This window comes from Ascaphus truei, chromosome 5, assembly GCF_040206685.1.
Source record: "Ascaphus truei isolate aAscTru1 chromosome 5, aAscTru1.hap1, whole genome shotgun sequence".
Lineage (NCBI taxonomy): Eukaryota > Metazoa > Chordata > Amphibia > Anura > Ascaphidae > Ascaphus > Ascaphus truei.
The window spans coordinates 305,037,448-305,050,444 of NC_134487.1; the positions used below are offsets into that span (position 1 = coordinate 305,037,448).

Sequence of the window (12,997 nt, forward strand, 5' to 3'; positions counted from 1 at the left end):
ATTTAGCTTATTACACCGGCGAGTCTTATAATATCCTAAGAACACCACGTATTTTACAGTATACTATTGTAGGCAAATGGGGATTTGTAGAGGCCTATGCTAGAATAGAGCATGAAAGTCTTGATACTTTCATGCTTGATACTTTCATGCTTGATACTTTAATACTTTCTTGATACTTTCATGCTTGATACTTTAATACTTTCTTGATACTTTCATGCTTGATACTTTAATACTTTCTTGATACTTTCACGCTTTCACCTTGATACTAGAGATGTGGGAAAAGTTCCAGTCTGTTGCATAATTTGCAGTGTGTTTTGCAAAAAGAGAAAAACCCAGCCGCAAAATGTTGGTTATAGGAACTTTTTTTTAATTGCATCTAGTGAGAATTGGAACATTCCCCCCCCCCCCCCAAATCCCACATTTTACATTTTGAAAATAAGACTGTACCAAAATGTCTCACTTTTTTTGGGTTTTGCAAATCACCAAATGGCAAGCTTTGCACACCCCTTTCCATATATATGCCGGTAAAAGATACGTTACCACTGAGGCTGTTAAAGAGACCGTCGCTGCTATTTCATAGTAAGGTGTCCACTCCGATGTCATTGTCACGGGGTTAAAGTAAAACATTTCCACAATATATTTCCTGAACACACTGTGGTACGGCCGGATCCAGCTCAAAAGCAGCGCGGACGGTCCCAGGGGGTGGAGTACCAAGTCTGTCACTCCGGTGGGGTCTACAAGTTACAGACAGACAACATTGTGTGTTAATAATGAGTCATTCGTTTCACGCTTCTTGTGGAAGTGCTGTGTAAAAGTGCGCTGAATAATGAAGTGTACCATTTTCTGAATTGTTGCATGATACTAGCAAAATACTAACTACAACTGGACGTCTGCGCGTTACTGTATCTCTGGGTGAAACGGGAGCGTGCCACGAGTACTGCACGAGTACTGCACGAGTACTGCACGAGTACTGCACAAGTACTGCACACAGACACATGTTTCAGTGGACTCACTGCTCACAGAGAGACAACAAGACAACGTGAGGATGGAAACAGGACGCCGGCAATAGGTCACCTCAAATATGTACAAAGTGTCCTCCCACCATTCCTTCGCAATATGCTACTGGCTCGTCTTGTACTGAATTGGTTACCAGACTCTATTGCCGTCAGGTCAGAAACTCCTCGGGAAGATAAATTAACAGCCGGGCATGATGTTTGGTGTGGGAGGAATCAGTGACTGGACGTTACTTCTCACCCCATTTCCTACTATACTGAATAGCGGGCGGACTCCAAAATGGTTAATATTAGTATTACAAACATTTGCAAGTATTGTGCTTTTCAGGCATTTCCCGAGACTGGAACGTGCCGGATTGATCCGCGACACCTGGGCCTTATTCTCGTGTTACATTTGGGGCATTTCTGGCGCTTTCACAAATACACGGAGTACTTTCCGAAGGTAACAGCATTTCTCCGATTTACTGGCACAGCTAATATAGGACTTTCTATTCAAAAAGAATTACACAGACAATTGCTACCTACAAATATAAGTACTATGTTTCATGCACTGGCACAGCGCCCCCAGACGCGGCGTCCCCAGGCGCCGCGCCCCCACACGCAGCGCCCCCACACACAGCGCCCCCAGACGCAGCGCCCCCAGGCACAGCAGCGCCCCCAGGCACAGCAGCGCCCCCAGACGCGGCGCCCCCAGGCGCAGCGCCCCCAGACGCAGCGCCCCCAGGCACAGCAGCGCCCCCAGACGCAGCAGCGCCCCCCCAGGCACAGCAGCGCCCCCAGACGCGGCGCCCCCAGACGCGGCGCCCCCAGACGCAGCGCCCCCAGGCACAGCGCTCAGTAATTTTGGGCCTGTATGTTTGTACACGTGTTTTTTGCTTTCTAATGAAATGAATCAGACCCCGTTGTGAGATGTATACAGATTAATATTATACAGATACTGTATGTTAAATATCTATAGTACGGTTTTACCAAGTGCAAATATAACTGGATCTGAAGGAGGTCCGATCAGAGGGGCCTTCTGCAGGTACACAGTGACTTTGTACTGGGCGCCTGGAACCAGATTTCCAATGATGTTGCTGGTTGAATTAACCTAAAAAATATAAAATAAACAATACCTTATATATGCTTTGTATACTTTTTTTAATCACTCATGAAAGATGTAGGTTTATGTTTATGTATAACATATTGTGAGATCCCACGGCCATTACGTGCAGTATTACAGGTACCCATGATTACAGTATTATTATTATTATTATTCGTATTTATTACAGTAATAATACTTCTGATGCTATCATTACATTTCTGGGCAGTTTCTTATTTCCTGTAAAGCAAAATGCTGTTTGGTAATTTTCTTTCGAGTCTAGACCAGGAGAGGCAAACTCCACTCCTCAAGAGCCTCCAACAGGCCAAGTTTTCAGAATATCCCTGCTTCAGCACAGGGGGTGCAGTCTTCGACTGAGCCACTGATTGAGTAACCTGTGCTGAAGCAGGGATATCCTGAAAACCTGACCTGTTGGTGTCCCTTGAGGACTGGAGTTGGCCACTCCTGGTCTAGATACTACAACTCAAACTGTATGTATTACCTATTTTAGACAACTATCAAATTGCTGTAATGTCTCAGAATGATAAATGAAATAACAAAACTGCTATACTGTACTGCGATACTGTGATACTGCGATACTGCGATACTGCGATACTGCGATACTGCGATACTGCGACACTGCTATACTGTACTGCGATACTGCGATACTGCGATACTGCTATACTGTACTGCTTTACTGCTTTACTGCTTTACTGCTTTACTGCGATACTGCGATACTGTACTGCGATACTGCGATACTGCAATACTGTACTGCTTTACTGCTTTACTGTGATACTGCGATACTGCTATACTGCTATACTGCTATACTGCTTTACTGTGATACTGCGATACTGCTATACTGCTATACTGCTATACTGCTATACTGCTATACTGCTTTACTGCGATACTGCGATACTGCGATACTGCGATACTGCTATACTGCTATACTGCTTTACTGCGATATTGCGATACTGCGATACTGCTATACTGCTATACTGCTTTACTGTGATACTGCGATACTGTGATACTGCGATACTGCTATACTGCTATACTGTGATACTGTGATACTGCGATACTGCTATACTGCTTTACTGTGATACTGCGATACTGCTATACTGCTTAACTGTGATACTGCTATACTGCGATACTGCGATACTGCTATACTGCTATACTGCTATACTGCTATACTGCTTTACTGTGATACTGTGATACTGCGATACTGCGATACTGCTATACTGTGATACTGTGATACTGTGATACTGCTATACTGCGATACTGCTATACTGCTATACTGTGATACTGCGATACTGCTATACTGCTATACTGCTATACTGCTATACTGCTTTACTGTGATACTGCGATACTGCGATACTGCTATACTGCGATACTGCGATACTGCGATACTGCGATACTGCGATACTGTGATACTGAGATACCGCGATACTGCGATACTGCGATACTGCTATACTGTGATACTGCGATACTGCGATACTGCGATACTGCGATACTGCGATACTGCTATACTGTGATACTGCGATACTGCTATACTGTGATACTGCTATACTGCGATACTGCGATACTGCTATACTGTGATACTGCTATACTGCGATACTGCGATACTGTGATACTGCTATACTGTGATACTGCTATACTGCGATACTGCGATACTGCGATACTGCTATACTGTGATACTGCGATACTGCTATACTGTGATACTGCTATACTGCGATACTGTGATACTGCGATACTGCTATACTGTGATACTGCTATACTGCGATACTGCGATACTGCTATACGGTATCTGGATGCATAGATCTGTTTTGATTTATACCATTTAAGATAATCGTTTGTCTTACCTTTAGATGCTACACAATAAAGCCACTTCCCCCCGCCCAGAGGTACCAGACACCGCTTGATGTATGTTCTGATTATCCGATTACATATGTCCTTCCCCCACATTAGTTTCACATTCTGTCAGGTCAAAGACTTTCTGCCCCACACATCTAGAATTTACAGCCTGTCTTAGAACGTAGAACTGAATATTAATGTTCTAGAGCTGTGATACTTTACTCAAGTGACATTTTAAAGAGACAAGCAACCTTTGATTACCTTTATTGAAAACTAATGACCTATGCTGCCGATCAGTTAAGTCTCCCTTGAACAATCAACAAAGATCCTGCTTCCTGGGGTTCACTAAATGGCTGCCTCTCAGTTTCACTCAATCCTTCAGCCAGTGTAACACAGCAGCTACAATGTATTCTAAAATTACTAAGGTAACATTATCTATTGTTACAGTTTGCAGCTCAAACTGCTGGGAATGTTGGCAACAAACTTTCACAAACAGGAAAGTGTTGCAAATACCTTGCACTGCTAGGGAAGTGTGCTAAAGCCTGCTATAGAAATCAAAGGGTGCTCAGTATATTAAAACTCATGAAAAATGGAATTAAGAGATGAATAATATATATATATATATATATATATATATATATATATATATATATATTTATTTATATATATATATATATATATATATATATTAAACACTATTATCTAATACTACAAAATGGATTTATAAAAAAAACCACACACACATTTAGAATATTGCATGGATTGCCTCTTTAAACTGTCCTGATTTTGTCTGCAATATACATACTGTAGGGAAGTAGTTACCCTGATAAACAGTACAGCATGTGTTAAACATTTAGAAGTGTGATCGATCATTAAGCAGGTCTGAAGCTATGAACATATATTTCTAGCACTCCAGTGAATGTATTCTGCTGCATTCAATGTATTCTTTTACTGTCATATCATATGAAATAACAAATGAATAAACGATTTGCTTCGAGACATATATAAGGCATTAATAGGAACACACGCTCATGCAATTAACCCTTTGCTGCAGGAGAATGAATTATTTAGAAGAACCTTTGTGAAGAGAGTAACGGTCATAATACTGGCATTTAAATGTGTAACAGAAGTAATATTAATATGGATTGATATCTTTACCTCTTTGCAATAATCTTTCTCAAGCCTTTGTCTGTCGTTCTGCTTTTGGCATGTCTGTGATATCACAGAAACGATTGTATCCTCATTGTTCTCCTGAGAAGTCGCCCAAGATACCAAGGCAGCCGTGGCATTTAGCATTCGCACAGTGACATGCTTCGGTTTCTCGGTAAGTTCTTCAAACCATTTCCCCGTTGGGCCTTTAGTAGCCACACAGATAAGAATGCAGGGAAATGACAAATGAAAACAATAGAATAATATGTCATATACACGTTCTGTACACAGTAAATGTGATATCCATGGCTCTAATTTGTGTCAGGCTTTAACCTAAGGGAGCAGCAGTCAGGATGAGAAAGTCACTCAAATAACCCAAATAAAGAATTACAATGCGGCATGAACCCAAGGAAGGGCCTCTGTAAAAACTGGTTAATGATCAGGTTTTATAAACAATTTCGTTACTGCTTATATTGACCAGGAAAATGTGTAATCCCAGCTGTGATTTGTCATTTGGGAGATAATAAGGTAAATAGTATAGTGTTAATATAGTATCCTGATAGTTGTCACTGCGATCAGATTGCTGTGTCACTCAGTACTCCACCAGCACACAAAGGCTACATACAGTACAGTAATACAAGCATGGGGCAGGTCATTATCCAACGCCCAATATGAGATACACGGTTGCACATTACTAATCCCATCCCTGTTACTAACACTGCTTACAGTGTAGTGCAGACTTCATTACACTCTGCATCTCTACAACAGATTGCAACATACTGTGACAGCACCACACATTCTGGTACACAATGCCCCCAAAATAGCCCCGCACATTCTGGTACACAATGCCCCCAATATAGCACCACACCTTCTGGTACACAATGCCCCCAAAATAGCACCGCACCTTCTGGTACGCAATATAGCCAGTGTGTCTGCGTATATTACTATGTGATATTTGTGTTATACACGGCATTTATATAGTTATACTTCGTGGCACTGAGACAACCCGGCATGATGTGAACTGACACGCAAAAGAAATGACACAATACGATACAACAAGATTAGTGGCTTGTTTTTCTATTGAAACAAATGCACCACAAGGTGTAAGCGCCGACATTTAATGAAAGTGGACAGGAGTCTCAGTTTGGAGTCAGACACTTTGCCTTAGGGACATGTTAGGGCCGAATACAAAGGCCTTCGTGTGCATTAAATCAGACAATATTGGAGACTGGGCATTTCTCTTTCTACATAACAAAGGGCATGGTTAAAGTCATTTGCTTAGTTCAATTAAATCATTACATGGCACAACTGCACAATCTAGGGAAGCATTTACAGATGTATTTACTTTACTTTTTTATTTGTATTAATTATTGCTCAGTATGTAGCTTTCCTCTTGATTCCCAGGAGAAGTCCTGTCTGCAGAAACATTTCTAGAAGAGATGAGCATGCAAACTGGGAAACAGCCCCCAGCACGGTCACTTAACATCGCTTTGCCCCGTCCCTCGCAGTCAGCCCGTGTCAAAGTGCTGGGGAGAATGTGTGATAGGTAAAGATGCAGGATCTATTCCAGTGGGGGGCAAATCCCCCAAAACGCGTCTTTACTTTTACCACCTGAATGTCAGAAATGCACAAAGCACTTTCCGTACTCAACTTTGTGAAGAAGTCTTAAAATGTGTCAAGGGCATAAATATAGATTTTTTTTAAATTTGATTTTCCCAATTGAGTTCCCCACATTTGCAGAACAATCTCATTTGTAGATCAAATTCTAAACATCTGAAACTGACTAAACAGACTTCTAGGGCATCTCATAACTATATCATAACCTATATCATAACTATATCATAACCTATATCATAACTATATCATAACCTATATCATAACTATATCATATCTATAGCATAACTATATCATAACCTATATCATAACCTATATCATAACCTAAATCATAACATATCATAACTATATCATAACTATATCATAACTATATCATAACTATATCATAACTATATCATAACTATATCATAACTATATCATATATGTATCATAACCTATATCATATCTACATAATAACCTATATCATATCTATATCATAACTATATCTGTGCAGATGACCTAAATCTTTTGAAAAACAATGCAACTAAAAAATTACAACAAAAATCAGCCTGTCCTTATTAACGTTCTTACAGAACTACCCCAGGAGTAGAATTAAACATCAATGTCCCCAGTGTTCCCAGCCTACGTTACTGTCCAGCTCGGTCAGTATTAGTTTGGGGCCTTAATAGAAAGTGTAACTTACTGATGTAAAAGCTGAGGGTTTTCCCCGTGTTGCTCTCGCGAATCTCGCAGGGCCCAGACGAGCTAAATGTTGTCACAGCTAGTTTGTATTTCCCTGGGCCTCTCAGCTCTGACACAAAATCATTAGTGTTTTCATCTACTGCGGAAATGGCTGTGGAGTTTCCTTAAATTAAAAAGAATGACAAAAGATAATTAAAACCGTAAAGAAATGTAGCATATAGATGGGTAATTGACTTAGCCAATTAAATGAATTATTAATGAAAAGGCAATATACACTTCATAAATACAAAATATACAGATTCTTATTAGATTTCTACTTGAGCCACCATGAGGAGCTTTTCAAGTGATTATATAAATACATACAGTTTGAGTATATCACATACAGCATGGAGGAGCCTGCCTCATGCAGCAGAGCTGGAATAATGAGAGAAACAGTACTGCTTTCACTAATATGCACATGGAGAATCGTTATCATTTCACTGCATTTGCAACTATATAAAACGGTAAAATACATAACAATTATATATATGTGTAAATGAGCATGCATAAAGGTTTATCTTTCAATTTTGATTATTCTTTCTATAAAAATGTTCCCAACTGTTCTAGAAGACACTGCTGCAATGTTCCCCTATATGGGAGCAATCCGCTTCTCCGAAAGCTGCAGACATGTTAACACAACGATTCTCTGTGAGTCTCGCTGATTTGGGCTCAATCGCACTGATATTTAAGCATTAACAACCTTATAGGTTTCATTTAAGTTTTACTGATAGAACTCAACTGGTTTCCACTGAAGGTTAACTCTATCTCTTTATCGACTTAAAAAAGTTGACAGTAGAAAACCTTGAAAATAGGTATTTGAAAATCTCACGGTCCCCCAAAATAACTGCACGTGTACTGAACCTTTTTAGGATTTCCCTGTGGCTGTGTTACATGGATGTCAGCAGGAAACAAACGTCAGCTGTTTACAAGTTCAATAGAGTGCTGATTACTAGGAGGTGGGGGTCTTGCAACAGCACTGCTGCAATTTTACTGGCAATAAAGGACAAATTGCAGCTGACTAACTGAATTCAGAAGCGCGCCATTGTGCCATTATCTGGTGCGTAATGGAACACAGCGTTTATCTGGAATAATTGAAGAACATGTCAAATAAATTCTGTCCCTATCCCCTCCCAAGAGGCGAGCAAATTATTTTTATGGATTTGGATCCAGCTCAGATCGTCTGGTTCTGTTTGGTCCGCAAATTTACGCTAATCCGTCTCAAAAAGGGTGACTTGTCTTTTTCAGACTTTTTTTTTTATCACTGACAGTCCGAATCCACGGATTACGGAATCCACGGATTGGATTTTGAAAAATCCATGCGGGTTTTATCCGGTGGCGATTTTGGATTGATCCGCGTGGATTTAAACTGGAACAATCCATCAGTGGGTTTTACACTGCGGAAGAGATTTTGAATGGAACGCTCGGGAAATGCTGGGAAATGGATTTTGCCAGTTTCACCCCCATCTCTACTCCTCCCTGTTAATTTACAGGGACCAGTAACATTTTGGGGCCGATGCTATAAGCGTTCATAAAAAAAAAAAATCGCTGGGCCATTTAAATCACCTGTTTTTTTAGCGTTTTTTTAGCGTTGCTATCATGGTATTCGGAAAGCCTCGATTACCTGTGATAGAAACATTCCAAAAAACGGGAATATCCGGCGACCCGATGATCGCCTCTCTTAAAAGGGCTTACCCGGTGATTTGTTTCAGCTGCAGAGAGAGCCGCAAATCTCGCCCGAAATGTATGTTTTTTAATATACATGTTATTACTAGTGACGCGGGAATCTAATGCATAGGAGATACCGGCACCCCGTAACACGGCCTGTATCTCGGTAAGCAGGGGGTCCCCGGACCTGAAATCAACGCGGTTCTGCTCCGGAGACCCTCTGCTCATCTACACTAGTATTAAAATATATATTAAAACAGCTGCAACCCCCAATAAACATTCAAAACACAACAACACTAAACACCACAATTCAAGAAATAAAAGCACTGACCAACAAAACAATTAATTAATTAATAAATTTTAAACACTAGTCAACAAAACAATGAATTAATTTAAACACTAACAAATCCTAAAATGTACTAAGAACATATCATCCAAAATCCAAAAAATTGAATCCAAACAATAATAACAAATAGAAAAAATTACAATCAATTCAAAACAAGCATTTGCCAAAAAATGCATTGGTTGTCACTGTATTTATCTGTACCCTAAAGGGGCACAGATTAATACATTAGTAGTCAATGGGCAATCACAAACATAAAAAGAAATAAATACAATGAAAAAAGACATTTACATGCATTCAATATTTCTTTTACCTTCACCCTCCGAATTCCGTTGTATCTGCAATCTCTCTTACCACGACGTCATCAACTGCAATCCAACGCCATCCACCTTGAAGACAAGCATCAAGTAAAAAAAAATCTTCTTTCTTTTATCTTCTATCACCGTTTTCTTTCTTCATCTGTCATTATTTTCTTCTTTTCTTTAATCTTCTTTATTCATATTTCAATCCAAAGCCCCATGGTAAATCCCCAACGGATATTGTCTCGTCGTCTTCTTGAGGTAAAATGAGATGTACAGGCCTTATATAGGGCCTGTGAAGTCACATTTTATGGTCAGATGGTACAGCTCTAATACGATTGGACGCTGTATCATGTGCCTGCCTCTTTTTTTTATGTGACATGTCCAAGGGAGATACGTCACATCCTTAAAACCACATGGCTATATCACATGGTATTACAACCAATGGGATTGAAGACAATCCCATTAGTTGCTGTAACATGTAATAGGTCAAATTAGTTCAAAAGGATGTGACATCACTTTAAGGGATGAGTACGTACCTGCAGGGACAACCTGAGGACCCCCAGAAACCTACGGGGACCACCTGAGGACCCCCAGACACTCGCGGAGACCCCCTGCGGGGAGGGTCCCCAGAGACCTTCGGGGACCACCCAAAGGCCCCCTAAACACCCCCTTGGACCACCTAAGGAACCCTAGACACCCGCGGGGACCACTGAAGTACCCCCGGACACACTCAGGGACCACCCACAGGGACCACCTGAGGACACCCGTGGCCTCTGGTATCAATCATGTGGGGGTAGAGGAGGTGGGTATTAGTGTTTATTGAGGGTAGCGAGGGTGGGTGAAGGGGGCATTTGGCCCTTGGTGGGTTGAGGGAGGGGGTAACCCCTTCATTACCTTAGCGGTTAGCTGCTAAGGTAATGAAGTTGCCTGTAAATACATTTTTATTGCATGGGATTCATGCTGGGGGTCCCCGGTGCTGATATTAATGGGTATCAGCTCCGGAGACCCCCGGCATCAATCCGATGCAGGAAAAAAGCATTTTTTTTCTAAGTCCCGTCTCACCGCCTCTCAGCAGCTTCTCACCACCCAGCTTTTCCTGGCGTGAGGATTTTTGGAGAAACTCGCCCTTCTAGAGCCACGATTAGCCTCGATAACCTAATCGCGGCTACTAGAATTGCACGAGTTTCAGAAACTGCTGATAAGTGGCTTATCACCGCGCACTCGGCAATTGTTTTATAACGGCTGTAATTTTTTTGCCGATTCTTGCCCACCTTACTGAATAGCAGCAGGCATTTTCGCCGATAAGGGCTTGATAAGTGGGTTATCGACGCGTATAGCATAAGCCCCTTTGTATTTGATTTTCTTCCATTTACTGTTATTTGCACGAGTAATTATTCCACTTTGCTTAAATCTACAGTAATCCTCCACGTTCTTTGGCACTTCTTTGGAACAGATGATGGAGCAGTGACATGAGGCATGTCTGAATTAAATACTATTTGACAAACCTTCCCAGAGGCGCACGTCTCGCCTGCTGCCGCGGTCACAAAGGACAGTGAGGGATTGGAGGCTAAAAAAATGTTAAGATAAAGATAGTGCCAACGGCAACCACGTAAGTGTCAATGCCAACATCTGTAGCATTAGTGGGCATGGCGAAGACTGTACCCTGCTCTTCATGCGAGTGAGCTGCAGTGTAAAAATGCTGAATTTGACACACTTCTCACATTTGAAGAAAGCAGAATATTTTGTTGTTACATCGGTGGCTGATCCCCCTAAAGTTAAAAAACAGATTATTTTTATGTTTTTAATTACAAGTTTACGGGCCATTGTTTTTGTATTTAGTTTCCACAAGTAGTGGGAAAAAAACCTTTCTGTGTAAAATACTGTAATGTTTAAGTGTATTCAGACACTGCTCTTCCAACCCCGCGCCCTCCTGATCTTAATATCAGAGAGTTCCACTACTGAACTAAACCATTCAATAAAGAAAGTAAGTCTTGTCTACGCTGTTCCCCATCTTTCTGAACACTCGTTGGCCCAGTGCTAATGAATGGGGGATGCTAAAGCTTAGCACCGTTTAGTGAGGAGGGACCTGTGAGAGATATCCCTTTAATCTGCATTGATAAACATGTATAGTGTAGGTGTCCGCCCTCCAAGCATCTGGCAATCAGTGTATTATGTATTTGTTCTCTGCTGCAACCATTTGATATTTTCAACACTATTCTAGTATTAGGGAAACATACAGGGGCGATATTTCACTTTCACCAGCATGTTCAAGAAAAAAGATATTATATAAATTATGTAACTACCCATCAATAAGTAGTGATCAAAGTGTTAAATTTTCAGATAACTAAGCATTTGTATTTATCAAAATGCAGTTGTAACATTTTCAGCGTTTTGTTTTCCAATTCCACTTAATTGCGAAATATTTTGCCGAGCCTCAAAGGGTTATAATATTGCAAAATTAGTCTTAGATTTTACAATTTAGCAAGCTTTCAGTAGAAAATCTAAAGTGGAGATTTTAGAGAATATAACAAATAACCATATTAAGTAAAACTGTAATGCAAATTAACGTAATGGTGAATTATCGTTTGCATGTATGGTACATCTCTATTTATCACACATACCTTCTCTGTGGATATATATGTTGAAGCCATCAAATGCAGTGGGAGCTTTTGGGGGCAACCAGCTTATTGCTACTTTGAAACTGGGGGAAGAGAAGCTTGCTGGGTCCATTTCTATTAGCGTACTTGTTGTGGTGCGATTTTCATAGTCGGTGGGAACCTCATTTACAAATCCTTCCCCGTCTGGTGTCACTGTCTCATTGGTCCACCAATAAGGCGGAGAAGTCGTTTCAGAATCCGTATTGTTCGTATACTGGTTATAAGCCCAGTTATATGATGAGTTAGCAGTTGAACTTTCAGATCGGTCATCAAACATTTCTGTTGAGATCTCTCTGTCTGTAAAATCGCCTGGTTTTAGCAAAGACTCCTCCGGGAGACTTCCGCCCATCTCCTCCGTGCTGCTATGGTTTACGAGTATTATTTGTATGGAAATATTTCTGGGTGGAAACGGTACTGAAAACAAAAAGTATAACATCTGTAATCCCCTAGTTAAGGACGCTCATTCACAAAACAGTGTCCATGTGATCCCCTAGAATGCTTTGGCGTACCAAAAACCTTCTCCATTTAGGGGAGGAGGTTACTGTACTTAAATAGCTTTCCAACAAAGCAGCGCACAAGTCTTTCGTGAAGAAAAAATTGTACTT

At 40.8% G+C, this 12,997-nt stretch overlaps 1 protein-coding gene across 9 annotated transcripts in view; it reads right to left on the reverse strand.

The window, feature by feature from the left end:
• The window catches only part of PTPRO (protein tyrosine phosphatase receptor type O), a 230,620-nt gene that overhangs the window by 84,239 nt on the left and 133,384 nt on the right, over positions 1-12,997 (reverse strand). For all 9 annotated transcript variants that reach the window (XM_075603029.1, XM_075603033.1, XM_075603032.1 and 6 more), the window contains 5 exons: positions 12,357-12,806; positions 7,388-7,549; positions 5,101-5,297; positions 1,983-2,103; positions 541-734 (listed from right to left, as the gene is read on the reverse strand). In XM_075603029.1, the coding sequence (XP_075459144.1) occupies positions 541-734; positions 1,983-2,103; positions 5,101-5,297; positions 7,388-7,549; positions 12,357-12,806 (1,124 nt within the window). The remainder of the gene's footprint in view (positions 1-540; positions 735-1,982; positions 2,104-5,100; positions 5,298-7,387; positions 7,550-12,356; positions 12,807-12,997) is intronic.